We start from the raw sequence: 22,345 nt of genomic DNA, 5'->3' as shown, positions 1-22,345 counted from the left end.
AAAGGACAATTGACAAATGTTTTGTATCAAAATAAAACAACACTATTAAAGAATTAAAGACTAATCCATTAGATTTCAGTTTTAAAGTGTCACTTAAAATGATTAGCATAAATTAGCGTCTTTTACTTATATAACAACAAATAAAAAGATAAATATTCAACAAAAGTGTGATATCTAATTAGATCTAGTCATTCACTACTTATTCTAATGTCATTAATTTATTGTTAGTTTAACGCTTTATTATTGTAATTTAGTTTCATCTATTAACCCCATAACATCTATCATCTTTTCCCGTTCGTGCCCAAGACACATGGGGCAGACGAGGGATAGCTTGGTCAGCACTATGCCCAGCCCTCTTAGTTTTCACTATCGTGAGTTGGGTACCTATCAGAGCTGGGTGGACTCAAGGACGTTCTACTGACTTGAACCCGTGACTTTTTAATTAACAGTCTAGCGTCCTACCGCTAGGCCACGCAGTCCCATAAAAACCCAACATATTAACAGAAAGTAGCTTACATTGGTGATTAGCCATATTCGTTAAAAAAGGCCTACAGAAAACTTAACAGAAAAATGACAGTCGCGGAAGTTGTGTTTAACTACACTGTTATACTCTGCAAAAACGTATATATATATATATATATATATATATATATATATATATATATATATATATATATATATTATATTATATATCATGCATGGTAATAATAATGGTATGTAGTTTATGCGTTGCTATTGATAAATCTATTATGATAGTCGCCTTTTCAGTCGCTAGTGTGACCAATGTTTCCGGAAGTGGCGGAGTCACTCAAAATGGCGCATGACAGCAAAGTGAATAAGGGATGATAACATAAACCAAAACTCTATTTTGCATTATATGTTGCAGTGACAAGTTTATAAAGCAATACACAACCATGACACAGTGTAAACAAAATGCAAATGAGTTCATACAAAGCACATTTAGTCCCCATATTGCTGTTTTGTGTAGTGATGATGCGCAGTTGTTGTGTCAGAAAAACAACCTAAGTTTCGTGCAGCTGATCCAGCCCTTTTGTCGATTATCCTCTGAAGGTTGGTTTATAATTATATGCCACTGAGAATGCTAAATGTTTCATGGTTATTCAATTCGGGCCCCTACTAACAGTTAAATTTATAATGTAGAATAATCCTTAAGTTCAGTTTACAAGAAATAAACATTGCCAATGAATGAAAACAAATTAATTTTTTTAGAATTTTAGGAAAGATTTTTTTAAAATAAAATTAATTTAATACCACTTTGCTTAGGATCATTGCCTCTGCCTCGATTTTATATTATGATTAGGCCTATTGTAATTTCCAATTGCTAAATACCAATTTTTCTCTAGCCAATGTATGTAGTATTTTTAATAAAAGAGTAGGCCTAGGCCTATGTATAATGTTATTGTTAAGTTAAAATAAATGTTAAGTAATCTTGTCTTTCAGTTCACATTCGGGATGCTAACAATGTCACACATTCCATTCACAACTTGCGCATTAGTGCTTGTGACATGGCAGCAGCACCTCTACAGCAAAATGTCATAAAAAAACAACTGAGTGATGCTGTGGCATCAACACACGGACAGACACAGGAACCTGGGGCAAACAATATGCTGTCTATAGGAAACTATGACCTCCAGCTCAGCTGTAAGTACTAGTGTTTACAGTAATATCCATAATAACTTAGTGCAGCACTAATTAAATTAAAAATATATAAATCAAGCTGTTCAGGTTTTTGTAATGGTCATTTTAAAATGTGAGTATCTTAGACATGGCCCAAATCTTTACTGTAGTCTCCTTAGTTGGGCATTATTATGCATAATACTTTAATTTTAGATGTGCATTTTGCTGTCACAATTTTATGTAAGGGCATTTTTTGTTCTTTCCCTTAAAAAGTTGCAAAAAAGCATCAAAAGCAGTTTTTGATACATCGTGATCATAGGATTCTGGCTAGCATCATTTTGTTGATTTAGTTACATAATGATCAATGACTTCAGAAGCAATTTTACTACCAATATGAAGGATTAAATTATTCAGATATATTTGAGCACTGTTGTCATTTTCTTTTGGGGAATCAAGTGCCAATATTTTTCCTTTAACTTACATTAAGTTTTAAAAGTATAACTGTGAAACTCATGTAATTAAAATAATCTCCATAGGTACTTCACATACTTTACCCAAATCCATGCATTAATGTCTGTGTATTCTTGTCTTTCAGCTTCCACTCCCTGGTTTGAAAGCTGGAGAGAACACTTCCTCCAGGTGTTGCCAGCCTCAGATCATGAGTACCTGAATCACTGTCTGTCATGTATCCTTCATGTTGTAGCAGGGGCTCAAATGTCATGGGCTGGGGCTATTGATTTATATCTTTGTATATAGCATATATTATCTTCCAATATTCCTGACCCAAACAGTAATACATGTTTTTAGAAACATGATTAAAAACTGCCTCCCAAATTTTATAACAAGATTAATATACTTCACTCTCTGCACATAGATCATTGATATATTTTTGCATTACTATTTTTTTACTACCTCATGTAGTTTAACTTAACCAACAACCTCCCATTATGAAAATGGCTTCCCATTCTTCATTGAATGTTAGTAGGGATAAAATTTCTTTCTGTGTTTGTTTTTACCGACAAATTTAAAGGTATTTGAATTACAAATTTAAAAAAAAATAATCTTTAACCATAGCTTAGGTATATTTGTGGTTGCTTCAAGCAATGGTGACCCACTGAGCACATTCACAAGTCTAGCCAATCAGCAAGTGACACAGCAGCAGCAGTTTCCCAACAAGTTACCTCGGTGGTTCTGCCAGGGTGTCCTGCACTACTATGTTCTGTTGCATGATGTTGTGGATGGTGAACAATCTAGGTATTTATGTTGGTGAAATAAAATTGTGGATTGTATACAATATAGGAATTTGCATTTGTTATATAAAATTGTGGATCGTGAACAGTCTACCTATTTATAGTATTTATACATTTATTACATAAAATTGTCCATCATGTACAATCTAGGTATTTGCATTTGTTATATAAAATTGTGGATCATGCACAATCTTTGATTTGGTCAATCATTTGGAATGTAAACAAAGGTATAAAAAAAATTGCAATGTTCTGATAATCTCATTTCAAATTGTAGCATACATGATGTTAAAGGTGGTGAACATTCATGCTTGAAATTGAGGATGATGAACAGTCAAATGATTTGTTTGGTTTTTTTTTTAATGCTGTAGATGGTGAATAGCCTGTGCTTAAACATGATTCCTTCAATTTACCTAGCCATGCAGAGCCCCCTTGATACTGTCAATATCTAACTTGAACTCTTCACTTGACCAGGGCTGAAGCGGTGTACCAGAGCATGAAGGCCACCTTTGGTGTTCAGATCTGTCACCTGCTGCAGATCAACTCAAGGTCTAAAAATACACTGGACACCATCAGAACAAGTGGCCCTCTACAGCCAAACCCCTGGAGCCAGTTCTTGACCAGGCCATCCAACTCTTTGGTAATTGTTCTTGTACTTCAGCTGTTAAATAAGTATCTTAGCTATTGCAAACATAACCACTTTGTTAATTTTCACCCTACAAGTGATATTGTTTTCATGATAACTGCTAAAGAAGAAAAAAATATTTTTCATTTATTCTGACACTGTGATTTTATTGTCATCAAAATTTCTCTAGGCTTAAATATTGGTGTATTTATTATTTTCATCTTTAAAAAAAAAGATTACATTTGATATATTTAAGGATGAACAAATATCCACACTTGTTTCAGGAGAGCATGGACAGTGACCACATTGATGGGTCTCCCCCCAGTTTCCCATCCCACCTGACAGAGGGCAACAACGACCAGTTCCCCAGCAACTCAATGACTGACTCCATCTATGACAACCATATGGAAGAGTCTGGTACTTTTGTTTACCATTCATCTCATGTTGAGCAGTAGTTAAATCTAGCTGTAGTATTTTCAACTACACCTGAATTAACATTATTTTTTTTTTTTTTTATAGCTGAATAACTCTGAGATTCACTCAACTCACATCTCTCTCTGCACCCTGTGTTGCACACTATTGTTCTAATGAAACAATATAGATGAGTGTTGACATGATCTCAGTGTTGTTAGATTTACCTGTTGATTAAAGCCTACCTGCTCTCTCTTAGATTTTGTTATGGTTTACTACTCTCTAGGCTCATCCGGAATCACCTCCTCATCCTCCTGTGAGCAGTTTAGCCACCCCCTCGCCTCCCCCACCACACCACCCAGTAGAGACACACCCTCACCAGATAGTGACCCCACAGCCGCAGCTAGTGGTTACCAAGGTGCTGTCATCCGCTGTCTGTTTCTTTCTGTTTATTTTTGTCATCCACTATCTGTTTCTTTCTGTTTATATTTGTCATCGGCTGTTTCCTTCTGTTTACATTTGTCATTCATTGTCTGTCTTTTTCTGTTTATTGTTGTCATCCATTCTGTTTCTTTCTGTTTACATTTGTCATTTTTTTGTCTGTTTCTTTCTGTTTGTATTTGTCTTCTACTGTTACTTTCCATTTATATTTGTCATCTGCTGTCTGTCTATCTGTATATCTTGTGCTTGTCCAGAGCTGTCATCCACTGTTTGTCTAGTGGTTTTTAGCAATATCAGTTGTATTTGTTTATTTGTTTTGGTTTCTGTGAATTATTTATTCTTATATTTATGTTATTAATGTTATTTTTGCATCTGTTTATTTTTTAAGTGTAATTTAGATGTCTACTGTTTATTACCTAATCAAATTCTTTTAAATTGTCCATGTGATTCCTGAAATCATATATAGTTTGCTCTATGCCCTGTGTTTACATTGTACAAACTGTGTTTATAATTGTGTACTATCACCATAGATGGACGACACTCAAACTACAGTGGCCACTATAAAAATGCAGATCGCTCACAGACCAAGTCATATGGTATGTGTCTGTCACCCAGTGATCATGACAGGCTGCGTATATTCATGCATGAGTTTGTTGTAAGGGCGTTGATCCCCTGGGCTGAACGACAAATGAAGATACTCAGTGATCAGGTAAGACATTCTAAACTTTAGTCCCTGCTTGTTTGTAAATAGCTGAGATAAGTACTGTAGCTAAAATTGTTGTGATTTCTTTGTAGCAATAATGAATAATAAATCTTGGTCTACTTCATAGCTTGCATCAAGAAAAGGCATTCATAGATCTTTCTTCAGTGCAACCAAGAAATGGTTTGGTAATAAACAGCCAACTGGGTCTATACCAGCATCACAGAACACAACTGTTGTGTGAGTACTCTAAGACTTGCTTGTTTCTGACACTCATTTAAAACAAGTTAGTGGTTACAAGTTTTAAAGTTAAGTGATTAAATGAGAAAATGTAGTTTGCTTCTGTTGTTATGTGTAGATATACCAAAGATGCACCAGAACTGCAGCTTCGTCGTCTTGCAGACCTTGCATTCCTTTTTCAAATGTATGACTTTGCTTACAACACTTATCACACCGCCAAGAAAGACTTCAACAATGATCAGGCCTGGTTGCATTTTGCTGGAGCTCTGGTATGTTTCCTTTTGTTTGTTTTTTGTTTCATTTATTGTTTCTAAAAGATTTATGTTTTGATGAATTTTTTAAAAAACTTTTTAACAAATTAATTTTAGGAAATGGCAAGTTTGGCAATATTCCTGCTGGGCACCCAGAGCCAGAAACAGTACCCCCACCACTACATGGAAACAGCCATATCAACATATCTAACCTCATGCAGGTCTGCTCTTCTGCTCCTCTAAAACTATAAACATAATGACAGTTGATGAAAGTTTAAAGCAAGTTCATGACCAGTATAAATTTTCTCCTTTAATTTAGTACATATATTTTTAACTTCTAACATCTGTCCACAATTTAGAAATCCTCATTACGCCACCCGCGCCACACTAACCAGCTCTGAGGCTTTGAAGAAGAAAGCAATGTTCAATGAGGCAGCAATGCAGTTCCTTAAGATGACCAGTGAGGTGAGTGGTGGTCAGTTGTTTTTTTGGGAGTTTTTATTTTACTTTTTACAATTACAATTTTACAACATAACTGCTCTTACCAGTTTTAGTTATTGAAATAGTAAAGCCAGTGCTTTCTTGTGTGACCTGCAGGACAATGACCTGACCAGTGCCCTGTTCCTGGAACAAGCCGCCCACTGTTTTCTGGCGCTGAAGGTTCCTATGGTGAGGAAATATGCATTTCACATGATACTGGCTGGACATCGCTTTAATAAAGCTGGACAGGTTTGTTCATTTTATTGGTTCTTACTCGACTGCTTATTACATTGTTGGTATCATTGAACAAAACATTGCTTATAGAAGAAAAAAATTATTGAGTTAAAAAATTGTATGGGTTGTTTGTAGAAAAAACATTCGCTGCGATGCTATACTCAAGCTTTACAAGTATACAAAGCAAAGCATTGGTCGATAGCTGAGGTAAGTTTTTGTTACATAAATTCAATATGTTGTTATCATTATTTTATTTTCTTAATGATCTTACATCATTTCCCAAGAGTCTTTAGCTAAATTATTTACGTTGTTTATTTTAGCTTAAACCATGCTGAATAAAATTTAATGTGATGGACAATTTTTAAATAATCTTTGTTTAGGATCACATCCATTTTACAATTGGGCGACAGTCGTTTAACCTGAAACAGTATGAGAATGCCACAGCAGCTTTAAAACATCTCCTGACTGAGGAGAGCAAGCAGCCAACCACACAACAAGCAGCTTTTCTCAGGGAATATCTCTTTGTCTATAAGGTTGGTCATAGTACATTTTTAGTACACCTTTTTGATACTGTCTTATTTAGCTTTTTGTACCTCACTGATTAAAGATTCCCTGTATTCTAATTTTGTTTTATCTTTTTTAGAAAATGTATACATTTCTATTTTTAACTAAGAGGTACCTTGTTTTTATTCGTGTGAAAATTATAAATTCTGTTTTAGTTGGGTCTGTTTTTAAAAATTAAATATTGAGCTTACACATTTTTCTTTAAATACTGTTATGACATATTCTCTCAGCAACTACTGACACAAGAGGAGAGAAACAACAGCACCTATGGCCACCTGCCTGAACTACCTCTGCCCATAGTAGACAGCAATGCCACCAAAGTTTTGTTAGCAGCTAACAGCAAAGAGAATGGTACACAAAAATTATTTTTTGCTGTTTTTTGTTTTGTACATTTGTTTTTATTTTTTAATCACTCTAGAAAATATCTATAAGAGAATTAAGTAATTTGTTTTTATGCTGCTATAACCTATTATTATTTAGTTGTTAAATATGAATACCCCTTTTCTGTAAATATATATTATTAGACTTGTATTGATGAGATAATGATACATTGTATATTGTCATCAGAACATTGGTTTTAATCATGTTGTAACAGTACAGCATTGTTTGATTATAATTTTAAAAAGTACTTCAGCATTTACAAGTGTAGCAGTATAATCTGTTATTAAAAGAATTATTTTAATATAGTTTCAGTCTATTAAAAGTCATCTTTTTATTCTTAAAACTTTTTACTGTAATAACATAGTGCATCATTTGCAGAGGCCAACAGCCGCAAGACGCTGGCCACAGGGATGTGGTTTGACAGTGACGCTGAGAACATGGCCAAGTGGGAGTCACTGGAGCAGAAACTGATCCAGGTTTCAGGGCGGACAATCAAGCCCAGCACCCAGCTGTTCACCAACAGCACAGACAACCGTGCCAGTCCAGTGGCTTTTGTTGGGGGTAGGCTGAGCTCTAGCACTATAAGTTTTATTTCTGACGTTCTTTTGTTGGGGGTAGGCTGAGCACTAGCGTTATAAGTTTATTTATACAGGTCTTTTGTTGGGGGTAGGCTGAGCACTAGCATTATAAGTTTATTTCTGCCGGTCTTTTGCGCTGTCTTTGTCCATTTCAAGTGACTTAAATACTTAAGGAAAAGTGTAGGCAGATTGAGATTTGGTGGCTATACAATAATTTATTCGCTGTACTGGAATCAAATAGGATATTCATGTTCAAAAAGCTACTTTACTTGCCTTGAGTCAGGATATTTTCAATTTAATTGTATCTATATGACATCGTCTTCTTTTGTTTCCTATATTAACTGCACTTTGATTAAATATCTTCCCCTATAACTCAAGCTGTTTAAATATCCCAGAGCCCATCACAATAGAGCTGCAAGTAGAGAACCCCCTGCATGTGATGCTAGTCCTGTCTGAAGTCTCCCTACTCTGGACATTCCTACCCTCTATACAAGGCCCTGACCCACCTCAGGTCATCTCTAATGAAGTAACTACCAGTGTTAAAGTAAGTTCAAGGTTATTTCTATTTTTAAATTTCAGTGATAGAGTAACACTGTCTTTGGCTACAGATGTTAAAAACTTGGATTAACACAATTATATTTTGTTTTTTTAACAGAACAACTTGGCTGATGAAATTATTCACACGTCAGTTATTAAAGAAGTTATAGTGCAAGGCATACAAAGTGAATATGTGAGTATCTTTCTATGTTTTTCTAATAATCTGATTCTTCTTTCTGTTCGCATTATATTTTCTGAATATCATCATGTCTTTTGTTGATCTTATTTCAACATTGTGACAAGACGAGCACACAGTAGCTCTTCAATAAAAAAGTTAATTATTTTGTAACAGGACAGCAGTGTTTGATTAGTATTTATAACTTCAGCATTGACTAGTTAATGCAAAATAACCTTTTATTAAAAGAATTTTTTCAATGAAGCTTTTATTCTGTTAAAATTCATCTTCTTTTTATTGTTAAAAACTTAAACATTTTCTCGAAACTTAAAACCTGTTTACAACCACTGATTGTGTAGATCCAGCTGACCCTCACACCCCGCCAGCCTGGTCAGCTGAGGATTCTGGGTCTGGCGTACAACCTGGGCACCACCTCACTGGCCCAGAACTCCTCCCTGCCACAAGAGGTTGGACAGAACAAGCCCAGCTATGTCAACAGTGTGATGGTCAGGGGGAAACAGAAACTGGAGCCACAGGGCCCTCGGCTCAACGGCACCAAGGAGGAGCGCACACAGAAACTGTACGGCCCTGACAGGAGGCTGGACTTGATTGTACAAGAGGAGATGCCCATTCTTGAGGTAATGTTAGCCTTAAAGATTGTTTTTATTTAACAAATGGTTAGTTATATGGTTGAGTGGACTCATACCCAAAACTGAAGATGTTAAGTGTTCATACTTATCAGATGGGAAAATATCAATGGTTTTAGCAGAAGTTTGAATACAGTGCTAGGCTCAGTTTTTAATGACAGGGCTAAAAAAACTACTTCCAATTTTTTCCACACAAAAAAAAATTTCTCTGAACTATTTTTTGCTTGGCTCCAGTAACTCTATGTGTGATGTTTTGATACAGTGACACATTGGCTTGCAAACTTTTTACAACTCTGGCACTTTGTTCAGAAGTATTCAAAGTGAAAATTAAAGTACCCTCTAAGATGTAATGGTCAATAGGACAGATTAAGTAGAGTTTGTGGTCTCAGACATTTGACTTAAGACATCAAGGTTAGCAGTCCCACACCAAAACATCCTGTACAAAAGTTTTAACCCTTTGAGCCCGCCAGGCCGGTAAACTTGAGCCCGATGATCTAGCGTCATATTCCTAGCGGTCGGTATACAGTCTAATTAAATATAATTAGCGGAAGACTGACTAAAACTGCGCATATGTCTTTTGAGTGCGGGATTATGATTTTAAAATAGATTTTAGGAAAAGTGAAAGTGTTTACATTTCGCAGCAATGCCGCCGAAACGAAAAGCTGAGCAACAGCCGTCGACTTCATCACATAAAGTTGATGCAAAAGATGAAGCAAAATACCGAAATATCAACAAAAGAAGTAGAATGACTGCATCTCAGGCAATACAACCACTTATTGATTCTGATGAAGAAGATAATATTCCTGATCTATATTGTGATGATAGTGACGTTGAATTTGAGACTGAACACAGTGACATTGAAATTGACAGTGATAATGTAACTGTTCAAGTACGTTCTGATGCATGTGGTGTCAAGGACAAAGACTTGCCGAAACGAAAAAAAAATGTTTACTGGTGCAAAGCATGCGAATTTTTTCTTTGCATCGGGTCCGGCAGTGATAACGGTTTTGAAAGTTATCAAACAAAAGTGGACTTCTGGCGTTGAACAAGTATGGCCAGGTATCAATAATAACAAAACAATTACTAAATGTAAATTGGTTTCTTCAATGTTCTATCAAAACAATAATGATGTGTTCGTTTTATATACATTGTTCTGTTCAAACAGTGTAAAAAAATTAAGAATTTCAGAATCTTGCTGCATTGTTGTTTGATCCTGAGTCTGCATACCAAATTTGGCTTGATTATCTCAAACGGTTCAAAAGTTATAGGCAAAGTTAGAAGAAGATAAGTGACAATCGGTTTGGGCCTGGGAGCTCAGGAAATGGGAGAAATTAGGTCAGGGAGGCCAGGGCTCAAAGGGTTAAGCTATCAGTATAACCTGGAACTCTTACCATGGCAAAATTTAGAACAAAAAGTGATCCAAGTTTTTGTATCATCTCCTTATAAACTTTGTATTCACTTGCAGGTAGCATTCTGTGATTTCCCAGAAAACCTTCTCTGTGGGGAAGTGCAATGTATAGAAATAGAATTGACCAATGCAGGACGGAGCCCACTGCGGTCCTTGCGAGTCACCTCCAGTCACCCGAGGTTCTTCACCTTTGGCCGCAACTCTGACCTACCCAAGTACCCGTACATCTACCAGATGAGGGGGTCACAGTGCAGCTCCATCAGCGCCACGCTGACCAGCACAGTCCCAGGGAAGGATGAGTTCCTGGTGCTGCCTGATGTGCTGGACATTCCCCTGCCCAATGATGTCCTGAAGCCTGGGGAAACTGTCTCCCTGCCCATGTGGGTCAGGGGCAACGACATTGGTGGGATCCATGAGGTGGACTTCTTGTTTTATTATGAGCCTGTCAAGCACCCTTCAAATGTTGGGTAAGTGGCTCTACCTCTGGTGTTGTCCCTCTTCTAGAACTTTTCTGTTTTTTAGTCTCTGTCAAAACATTTTTTTAAATTATTCTTATAAAATATCTGATAGTACTATACTGCGGCATATCAAGATTCTTTAATACCTGTATTTACTATAATTAAGCTGACGGCAATACTTTCAAAAACAAAGGCCTAGTATATGTCCTGCCAATAGAAAAATCTATATAATTTCTTGTCATAAATATTTTTAAATTTCTACAAACTTAGGGAATTTGTTTTTTCTTCAATTTTTTTCTTTGAAATGTAAAATATCCTAGCATTAGTTCTGTCTTATTTCAGACACAGAGTTGTACGTCACCGGGCGGTTCTGAACACAGTCGAGTCTCTGAGTGTCAGGGCCACAGTGACACGCCCTGGAGCCAGGGTGGGCTCAGTCAGGGGACAGGAGCTCAACTCTTGTATCTTTGCTTGTGAGCTGGAGAACCTCAGTCAGGTGGGGGACTGTTTGGTTGCTGCTCTGCTCTCTCATATCTCAAGGCTGTCTCACCTTTGTCACCTGCTCTCTCTGACCTCAGGTCTACTGTCTCACCTTTCTCACCTGCCCTGCTCTCTCTGACCTCAGGTCTACTGTCCCACCTTTGTCACCTGCCCTGGACCTCAGGTCTACTGTCCCACCTTTGTCACCTGCCCTGGACCTCAGGTCTACTGTCTCACCTTTGTCACCTGCCCTGCTCTCTCTGACCTCAGGTCTACTGTCTCACCTTTGTCACCTGCCCTGCTCTCTCTGACCTCAGGTCTACTGTCTCACCTTTGTCACCTGCCCTGCTCTCTCTGACCTCAGGTCTACTGTCTCACCTTTGTCACCTGCCCTGCTCTCTCTGACCTCAGGTCTACTGTCTCACCTTTGTCACCTGCCCTGCTCTCTCTGACCTCAGGTCTACTGTCTCACCTTTGTCACCTGCCCTGCTCTCTCTGACCTCAGGTCTACTGTCTCACCTTTGTCACCTGCTCTCTCTGACCTCAGGTCTACTGTCTCACCTTTGTCACCTGCTCTCTCTTACCTCAGGTCTACTGTCTCACCTTTGTCACCTGCTCTCTCTTACCTCAGGTCTACTGTCTCACCTTTGTCACCTGCTCTCTCTGACCTCAGGTCTCCTGTCTCACCTTTGTCACCTGCCCTGCTCTCTCTTACCTCAGGTCTACTGTCTCTACTTTGTCACCTGCCCTGCTCTCTCTGACCTCAGGTCTACTGTCTCACCTTTGTCACCTGCCCTGCTCTCTCTGACCTCAGGTCTACTGCCTCACCTTTGTCACCTGCCCTGCTCTCTCTGACCTCAGGTCTACTGTCTCACCTTTGTCACCTGCTCTCTCTGACCTCAGGTCTACTGTCTCTACTTTGTCACCTTTTCTCTCTGACCTCAGGTCTACTGTCTCACCTTTGTCACCTTTTCTCTCTGACCTCAGGTCTACTGTCTCACCTTTGTCACCTGCTCTCTCTGACCTCACGTCTACTGTCTCACCTTTGTCACCTTTTCTCTCTGACCTCAGGTCTACTGTCTCACCTTTGTCACCTGCTCTCTCTGACCTCAGGTCTACTGTCTCACTTTTCCTCTACCTGCTAATTACCTCAACAGTTTCATTTCACCTAATTTTGCTAAGGGCATGTTGAGGTACCTGCAACTATAATATAATGTACCCTCAGGTCCAGGTGCAACGACCTCATGTACAGGAGCTACAGGTGACCCAGGTCTCGTGTGTCAGTCCTAACTGGACCCTGGTCAGTCTAGGTGCAAAACACCATTCAGGTATGACCTTCATTTGGTTGATATATATGTTGTTGAATTAAAAAATGTTAAATGAAACTTAGGGTACAGGGATATGTAATATTATTCTAGTATTTGTGAGATAATGCAAGGAAATTTATTGTTCTATATAAAATAATTCTAGGTGTGCGTCTTGGCAGTCGTGAAACTTTACAGCTTGTCATGAAAGGGTTGAAACAAGAGCAAGAAGGAGGTAACGTCTTAAACATCTCATTTTTTACTAGCAATATTTTAACCCCCTCTGTATTTTACTATGCTCTAACTATCCTTTCTATAAATATGGGCTACATCAGTTTAGTATTGTTATATATAAAAACGTCCCACCTTTGTTGTAACCAGAAATGTTCTTTGTTATTTTATTACCTCTTGTTTTCCTGACCATTTCCAGGTTCCAAAAACCTCATCTTCAGTGAGGTAGCGTTTGACAGAGACCAGGTGAACACATCCTGCAGCCCCTGCTCAGACTTCTTTGTCCGCAGCTGGTTGCGCCACCAGACCCTCAACGGCAGCGCCACGGACAGCAGAGACAGCCACCAGAACAACCCCAAGTCCAGACTTAAAGTGCCAGAGTCCAATGAGTCTTTGGAATCTGCCATCATGGTCAAGCTAACTCTTGTGTTCCTGTGGAAGGCCTACGTAGTCCAGGAGAGCGGGCAGATGAAAATCGTTGTTGGTCAACACCATGTGCATGTTGACCGGCTGAACACTGTGTCCATCTCCTACCCCATACCTCTTGTTCCGGTCAGCAAGCCCCTGCTGAAGTTCACCAAGGACTCAGAGCAGGATGAAAAACTAGCTCCCAACCCAGAGGTGACCACGAGGCTGGTGTCGTATTCATACACCCACCCACACCAGAAGGAGCACGCTTTCTCTAAAGGCATTTGTGTGGTTGTGGTGGGGCTGACCGTCCAAAACCACACAGAAAAAGAGGTTAGAGTCATGATCGACACTAGCAAAACCCCAGACAGTTTGGCCACATCGGACGGCCTGCAGTCACCCTCTTTGGCCACCCAGTCAGTGCGGTGGATAGGTCTCACTCAGGCCACCTTGAGCTTAGGCAAAGGTCAGAGTTCACATTTGTCCCTGAAAGCAGGAATGGCCCACCCCGGCACTTACAACTTGAACAATTTGTCTGTGTTTGTCACATTCAGTTCTGACCAATCACAGATGATTTTACAAAAGCATGTGACTCCTAGTATAATAACACTGGTGGATACCTCGTGATAGTCATGTGACGGACAAATATTGTACAAATATCGGAGAGAGGTCAAATGGATATTATGATCACATGTTCACCCGCGACCTCTCGAGTAGATAAACCAAGCTTTGATTACCTCTTACTAGAAGATGTTAGAGTTGGTGCAACAGTGTAGTAGAATTTAATTCAGTGTACATTGCTAGTCCCTGCTTGCCTATAAGGTGAGGATTACCAAGATTTCATTTGAACATTTCCCATGATGCCACACCAAGCTTTTGACAATGTCACAGGCTGTTCCAGCAGTTGGTTGTTTTTGTTTTGTCACAATATCATGGATTTGAACCAAATTCTTCATGTCTCAAGGTTTTTACTGTTGTTTGTGAATACTCAACCATGGCCAAGTTTTGATGTGTGTGTTTGAATAGATTTAGTTACTTATATCAGCTAAAGATGGGCAATAACTCTCTTGTGACTTAGGACAATTTCAGCATGGGTGTACAGATACATTGTCAGTGAATCAAGTTTGATTGTATTGTTAGCACAGAAGACAATCATTAGCATGTGCATTTAGTTAAATGTAGACTTAAAATTCATTTGGCATGATTATCATTCCCTAAAAATATTGAATGGTTTGCCAAACAGAAAAAATGTAAAACTTGAGCAATATTTTTCATATGGCCAATTTTCATCAGATGTGTTTGAATGCAGACAACTCTGCATTGCCAGGTTTGTTGTGATATAATTTATATGTGTTTGCATTGTTTGCTATTTCACTACCCTATTGTTTTTTTTTTTAGCCTTCTGCTCTTTGTGATGAAAATTTTTAATCATTGTTATTATTAATTTAATAGTTATGTCAAGCCTAGTAATTTTCAAAAGAAAAATTTCTTAACAATTTTTTTCTCTTAATTTAAACAATTTCCACATTATAATTTTCATAAATTTATTCCTGACTGTAAAAAAAATATATATAAAAAGTTGTAATTTGAATTTGTCTCAGTCACGCTGGATCAATGCTTAATTCTTTAAGCTGTTTAAAATCCATTGCTTTGCACCAAAGTCATGGCCAGTTACTTGGTCAGTAAAGGACATGTTTTGTTTTTTCTCTTCTAATTTGAAAATGTTTTTACTGTAATCAATCAAAGTCAAATCTTCAACATGGTTACAACTGTAATGTTTACATGCACAGCACTGTATTGTCTGTTCTTTCTCATGTTTTCTTTGTTAGTCATGAACTTTGACATTTCATATATTATACCACCAATCAAATGAGCTTTTGCCATTGATACACTTACTATTCAGATAGAATATATCATACTTTATGTGGTTTCTTCTTTTCTGACTTTTAGCCACAGTTTTATCATTCCCTATTTCTTCTAGCTGTACATTTCTATTTATTGTCTAGAAATGTTTTTTTTCCCTCTAACTGTTTGAGTCATATATTACCTGGCCATAAATTCTCCCACCTTTGTCTGAATGACTTAGTTGTTGACTGCAGCTGTTGAAACTGGACCAAATGTTTGTCTTATTTTTTTTTAAACTAGATGTTTTTTTGTTTATTTATTGGTGTTTTTATCTTCTAACAAAAAGATTTCTCTGCATTCTGGGTCTATATGCATTAAATATCTTTTTGTAAATTTTTTTTTTAATTAATTATTTTTAAAATTAATTTTTTAAGTGTCTACAGTAAGATTGTGATTTTATGTAAAAACAGTGATAACTATTGGGAATTACAGTAGTTTTTTGTAAGATTTGCTCAGCTGTTTCAACACATTGATGATTTGTGTACTATTTGATCATTGTTTGATATGTCGAACTCCATGAAATCTGTTGGCTTTATGATGTGTCATGCTGATATTTTCCATCTTTTATTTTCTGCTTGCTGGTCAGTTCTTTCACTTGATTGTCATTAGGAATACTTGCTAAAGCCATGATTGCTATGTTGAGATAATTACAGAATGCATTTTATCTGTGGCAAACCAAGTCCCCGCTAACAATTTACTATTGTTCACTGTTTATTCATTCTTCAAACGTTATTTTATAGAGTGGGGTGTTTAGATACAATTGTTTTTGTGTTCTAATATGAGATTTTAGCAAATGTCCTGACTTACAAATTTTTCATCATAGATGTATTCCTACATAGATCAAATTTAAAAAAAAAAAATTTTTGTGCCATTTTCTGCCCCAGTAAGTTAAGTGCAACAGGTTGTGTTGTTGTCAAGCTCCAAGTCTTTCTGTCTTACATTCAGTTGATCAACTATTTTTACTGTGGGGGATGTTTTTGTATTTAAGTACTGTCATGAGATGGCCAATAGTGTATCGTGTATCATGTGACCATCATATGTTGGCCCAGTGTATCATGTGACTATCTTATGGTGGCCCAGTGTGTATCATGTGACCATCACATGGTGGGCCAGAGTGTGTCATGTGACTATCTTATGGTGGCCAGCGTGTATCATGTGAACATCACATGGTGGCCAGAGTCTATCATGTGACCATCACATGGTGCCCCAGAGTCTATCATGTGACTGGCTAACTATGTGTCATGTCCTCACCTTGCCACATTGGTCAACCATCTGTTTTGTTTGTACATATATCAGGTTGATTTTGAATATGGATAGAAAAATGAATGGCCATAATTTCTGTACATACACTACATTGTGTAATGACTTAATCCCAGTAATTATTGGTGTAATTGTTTCTGCCCTCCATGTCAAATGTGGTTGGGAGCACCCAAATCAGTTTTGTTATTCCACTAGCAACTTTTGTTGTTGAGCTTTAAATTTGTGTGTGTACATTTTGTTCAGTCATCAACTGTTGTAACTTGTACAGTTTGTGTACATTTTCTTACTCTACCCATGTGTAAAGAATGTGTATAGTTTGTTCTTGATGGTAAGGTGTGTATGTTGATTCACTCACCACAATTGTGTGAGTGACCACACAGCTGTTAGTGCCCATACCACACATTCTTGTGAGGGACCTGTCACCATGCGGTTTTGTGTGGGTGTCCACACAATATATGTGTGTGTGTGGGTATTTTATCCTTCCCTTCTAAACGTGTCATAATGTCAGTAACTAGATAGAGTGTGTACGGGGGTGAGTGAGTCATTGACTGATCTTTTATTTTAATAAAGATAATTTTCAGTGGCAATCAACAGGGGTGTGTTTTGTTGTTTTTTTTTTGTTGCTATTTTATTTTATCAAATGGGAATTTTCTGATTGAAGTTGAAGCAACAAAACTTAACCATCAGTATGTCCAGTTGCCTTTACTTTTCAACAACTCATGTCAGATACCCATTACAGCTGGGTGAACTCAGTGATGTACGGAAGAGACAATGTAGGCAGGGCTTAGTAACATTGGCGCTGTACGTTTGTTTTTAGTTGAGTTCGTTAGGAACAGAGGGGGGGGGGGGTGTTGGGGACCGCACCGGATGACACCAGGGCAAAATGTTCTGGTAAAAAAGTGCCTTTTGCCAGTTGAATTAATGATTAATTAAAGTTAGTCTTTAAAGTACAAATTGACAATTATCACAAGAGGGTGGGGGTGACACCATGACGTAAACGTGCTAACTATACAGAAAATGCAACATCCAACTATATTATTATCAGACTATTGATAAACATCGATACTACTAAGTCTGCAGTGATTAAAGTTTATATACATACATGCACGCGTTTGTGTCATATCTTTAAATTATAGGCCGACAGAGCCTATATATATATACTTTGTTTCTTGGGGGGGGGGGGGTGACACCACGAAGTGGTGCCCGACCTGGCAACGCCACTGGTTAGGATTTTAGGAAAACAATTTTAAAAATGTTTTGATTTATTCACATTTTTTTCTTTTTTTTTTTACCAACATATCTCCTTGGGCTAGGTCTAAATTAACCTAAAACTATTGAATAGTTAGGCTAATACAAAAGGGCCTATATTTAAAACAAACATGTTCAATAAAGAAGAAAGTCAACCCTCCTAAAACAGATAATAAAAGGTAAAGGGAAGTAACCGAGATTAATATTTAAGTATTACGGCCATATGTTTAGGGCAAGGGAAGTAACCGAGAATACTATTTAAGTCTTAGGGCCTTATTGTTAGGGCCTAGTAGTCGACTTGACCTTTGTAACACAGCACGACGCGATTGCTAACCAGGCTACACACGGTGCGGAGCTGTCGTCTGTCATTGAAGGTGATTTGACTATTACAGGTAATCTATTATTTAAATATGTAGGCCTATCCTATTTCAACATATCGAACAATAAATACGATTTAAAGTAATTGCTAGATCTAAAGATCTAGGTAGATCTAGATCTAGAGTATATCTAGAATTAGATATTTTAGTTATTTTTATGAAAAGTGTTAGCAGGGCCTAGATCTAGATCTAGTCGGCAATTCCAATGGTGACACCCAAACATGCCTGAACAAGAAAAATTACTTGCCTAAGGGCTAAGATTGTAGACTACGTCTAGAGGAGTAGAGCTAGATCTAGAGTAGATCTTTATTATTAAATATTTGTAGGCTATTTAACAAAATTATCGTATTTATTAGATCGCATTTATTAGATTTTAAATATAGGCCTAATATAGGCCCTAACATTAGTAATATCTTAATCTAACTATATTATTAGTTGAATATTAGCCTATCAATTTTTAATAGATATAGAGTGTAGATCTAGAATATAGATTCTAGATCTAAAGGTTTTCATTGCAATCAAATGTAGCTGCACTTGAAACCTTACCCTAGGTTTAATGTTAGGTCTCATCTTCTCAATGTATTGAATTCTTTACTTTCCTTTGAACAGTTAATTATTAATATTATATTTGATTGTTACCCTAATTTCCCTTTAATTGAATTCTCTTTACCTATTAGAGCTAAGCAAGATCAGACTACTTCTTGTCTCATCACACAATAGAATTAATGACCTCTTTTTTAACTGCATGAATAAATGAGTATTCTGTAATACAGAGGGGTAGCGAGGGGGGGGTGGGGGGGGGGGGACATATGTCCCTGGGTGCTGACCTTAGGGGGGCGCCAAATTGAAAGTTTGAGGGGGTTGCAAATGAAAAGTTCGAGGGGGGTGCAAATCGAAAGTTTGTCCCCGGGCGCCGGGAAGGGTCGCTACGCCTCTGCTGTAATATTTTAAAAATTAATTCCTAAAAATTAAACTTTTTTTTTTCATTTACAGGTGTGCATAAAGTAGACTGTTTTTAAAAGCAAGGTGAGATAGTTCTACACAAATACCTGGGATGTTGTAAACAAAATCCTGGGCATGCAGAATTTGTACCATAAAATTTAGGACATTTTCCTTCTGGTTTCCATGACGATGATGACCTTATAAAAGCTGTGGCTGACTTAATGGTTCAAGATAGCCATTAAGTCCACCCGTTTAGACTATCAAGAGTTTGTACTAGGTTTTAAAGATCTATATCCTTGCTACAATACCAGGGGACAGAACTCACTACAGGTTGAGGTGTAGCTAGGTACACAGACAGAATGATCAACTACAGAACTTGTCCATGTCCTGAATGTGAACACTCAGACACACCCAAAGTTTGTTCTCGCTGTAGATTATGGTTTGATGTTGATAAAAGTAAAGTGGTCAGACTATATGGATGGCCATCACCTACACAAAGAAACTTCTGCCCTCTGTGTCGTGTGACACTTGACTCACATGCTGGTGATAAACTGAAAGCAGACAGCAAATACTTGAGTCATGGTGAGCGGGGAAAGCTGAACATCTTAGATTCATATCATCATGGCTGTTCTGTGCTGGTATCTGTAGGTCACTGGGTACTCAAGCAGGATGTTAAGGAGTTTGATTCTGGGTTTCTGTGCAATACTTATATATGTACACATACATAAATAAGTACAATACTTGTACATGTACACATACATGAATAAGTACAATACTTGTACATGTACACATACATAAATAAGTACAATACTTATATATGTCCTGGTAGTAGTAGATTCTTGTCTATACACTGTATCAGGGTGTGATTTGAATTTGTGTAAGGACACAGTTTGTTGTAAGAACACAGTTTGGTGTAAGGACACAGCTTGGTGTAAGGACACAGTTTGGTGTAAGGACACAGTTTGTTGTAAGAAAACAGTTTGGTGTAAGAAAACAGTTTGATGTAAGAATAATTGGGTGTAAGGACAGTTTGGTGTAAGGACACAGTTTAGTGTAAGGACACAGCTTGGTGTAAGGACAGTTTGGTGTAAGGACACAGCTTGGTGTAAGGACAGTTTGGTGTAAGGACAGTTTGGTGTAAGGACACAGCTTGGTGTAAGGACAGTTTGGTGTAAGGACACAGCTTGGTGTAAGAACAGTTTGGTGTAAGGACACAGTTTGGTGGAAGAAAACAGTTTGGTGTAAGGACACAGTTTGGTGTACGAAAACAGTTTGGTGTAAGGACACAGCTTGGTGTAAGGACACAGTTTGGTGTAAGGACACAGTTTGGTGTAAGAAAACAGTTTGGTGTAAGGACACAGTTTGTTGTAAGAAAACAGTTTGGTGTAAGGGCACAGTTCTTATGTAAGGACACAGTTTGGTGAAGGACACAGTTTTTATATAAGGACATTGTTTGGTGTCAGCCTACATGGTACACAACATGAACAATTCCAGGCAGTAGTTGGTTTATTGTCTATATACTGGATCAGGAAGTGTTTTCGGGATATTATTCATTTCATTTTTTTAATTTACTTCATTCTAAATAGGTTAGATGTACATGTAAACAACATGAACAATTCCAGGCAGTAGTAGGTTTATTGTCTATATACAGGATCAGGAAGTGTATTGAGGATATAATTCATTAATTTATTTTAGTTTAATTAGGATAGGATTTGGTGTACATGTACACATGAACAACAATTCTTGGCAGTAGTAGGTTTATTGTCTATATCAGGGGTCTCCAAACTACGGCCCGCGGGCCGGATGCGGCCCTCGAGGTCCTCTCATCCGGCCCGCGAAGATCTTTTTGTCCACGGAAAAAAACGTTTGTTGGTGATGGCTGAGGAACTTTGCCCAGAAAAATAAAAGACATGCCTGGAAGAAACTGGCCCCCTAACTGAAATTTGATAGTTAATGCGGCCCTCGGACTGAAAAGTTTGGAGACCCCTGGTCTATATACTGGATTAGGAAGTGTTTTGAGGATATAATTCATTAATTTATTTTAGTTTAATTAGGATAGGATTTGGTGTACATGTACACAACATGAACAATTCCTGGCAGTAGTAGGTTTATTGTCTATATACTGGATCAGGAAGTGTTTTCGGGATATTATTCATTTCATTTTTTTAATTTACTTCATTATAAATAGGTTTGATGTACATGTAAACAACATGAACAATTCCTGGCAGTAGTAGGTTTATATCTATGTACTTAGGGGCCGCTTTAGGACATGACTTGGCATGAGGACATTATTTGCTGTTAGGACATGGTTGTATGTAACAACACACTTTGTTAAAAGGACATGATTTTGTGTGAGGACATTGTTTTTACCTAAGGACACAGTTTGTGAAAGGACATGGTTTTGTGCTTGTACTCTTATAGTGTAAGCATCAACAAGAAGTAACTTGGAAAAACCCTTGCGCAGCTTTTAATCCAAGTTAATATCATGTTAAAGACATGTCTGTTCCTGTAAGAGTTTTAATAGGGTGATAGAATATTTAATTAATAAGGTGAAAAGAAAACTGTAAGATCAATAGCAAATAAAGTAAAATACATTTGGTTTTATTTGTTGTTTTAATTTAACAATTGAATTCAATTGTGATTGCTTCAGTAAGTTAGAAAATCAGGCTGCTGGATGAATTAAAATATCAGGTGTCTCTTTTTTTAAATGGTTCCAATAATGCTGAAGTATTTAGGAGTGGGGTAGCTGATGGAAGCAGGTAGTGGAGGGGGGGGGTATTGTCTTTGACACAGAGAGTCTTTCATGCATCACTTTTAAGAAAACATACTTTAACAGTTCGCCCCTTCACTTGTAAGTTTCAAGTACTCTCTCGGAGAATTTCTGAGAAGTACAAGAGTGCCTCGAAGGTCAAGGTGAAACTGATCTACACACACACCTGGTAAAATGTAAGAAAATCCTGGCCATAAAGGTTTCATACCTGTGACTGAGTTACGATTAGATCATTTTCCTTCTAGTTTTATGGAGAACGACATTGATGAACTGACAAAAGCTCTGTCTGACTTAACAGTGAGGATAGACGTTAACTTCCCCAGTCCTGACAGACCAGAGTTTATAACAGGTACGAAAGATCCATATCCTTTCTACAGCACCAGGGGAAAGAACACCCTTCGGACA

At 37.6% G+C, this 22,345-nt stretch overlaps 1 protein-coding gene across 1 annotated transcript; it reads left to right on the top strand.

The window, feature by feature from the left end:
- The first annotated feature begins 805 nt into the window (after positions 1–805).
- LOC131944221 (trafficking protein particle complex subunit 8) lies at positions 806–17,194 on the top strand. The gene is made up of 25 exons (XM_059304760.1): positions 806–1,071; positions 1,462–1,662; positions 2,234–2,323; positions 2,718–2,892; positions 3,360–3,525; positions 3,795–3,927; positions 4,208–4,339; positions 4,893–5,071; positions 5,193–5,302; positions 5,421–5,571; positions 5,671–5,774; positions 5,913–6,018; positions 6,151–6,282; positions 6,403–6,474; positions 6,648–6,800; positions 7,062–7,182; positions 7,591–7,773; positions 8,186–8,334; positions 8,446–8,520; positions 8,862–9,140; positions 10,615–11,024; positions 11,358–11,511; positions 12,721–12,823; positions 12,966–13,034; positions 13,230–17,194. The coding sequence occupies exons 1-25, from the start codon at positions 915–917 to the stop codon at positions 14,063–14,065; spliced, it is 4,440 nt and encodes a 1,479-aa protein (XP_059160743.1). The 5' UTR covers positions 806–914; the 3' UTR covers positions 14,066–17,194.
- Positions 17,195–22,345: the final 5,151 nt, after the last annotated feature.

The sequence above is a fragment of the Physella acuta genome, unplaced genomic scaffold (genome assembly GCF_028476545.2).
Source record: "Physella acuta isolate Inbredline_101_S28 unplaced genomic scaffold, ASM2847654v3 ptg000486l, whole genome shotgun sequence".
Classification (NCBI taxonomy): domain Eukaryota; kingdom Metazoa; phylum Mollusca; class Gastropoda; family Physidae; genus Physella; species Physella acuta.
The sequence above is the reverse complement of the archived record's forward strand: the minus strand, read 5'-3'. Positions and strand labels throughout refer to the sequence as shown.

Bases quoted from the DNA above. Each gene is read 5' to 3' on its own strand.
- LOC131944221 (XM_059304760.1), top strand. From the start codon at position 915: ATGACACAGTGTAAACAAAATGCAAATGAGTTCATACAAAGCACATTT. The intron at 3,526-3,794 runs GTAATTGTTCTT...CACTTGTTTCAG, and splicing joins CCAGGCCATCCAACTCTTTG to GAGAGCATGGACAGTGACCA. The intron at 6,801-7,061 runs GTTGGTCATAGT...ATATTCTCTCAG, and splicing joins AATATCTCTTTGTCTATAAG to CAACTACTGACACAAGAGGA.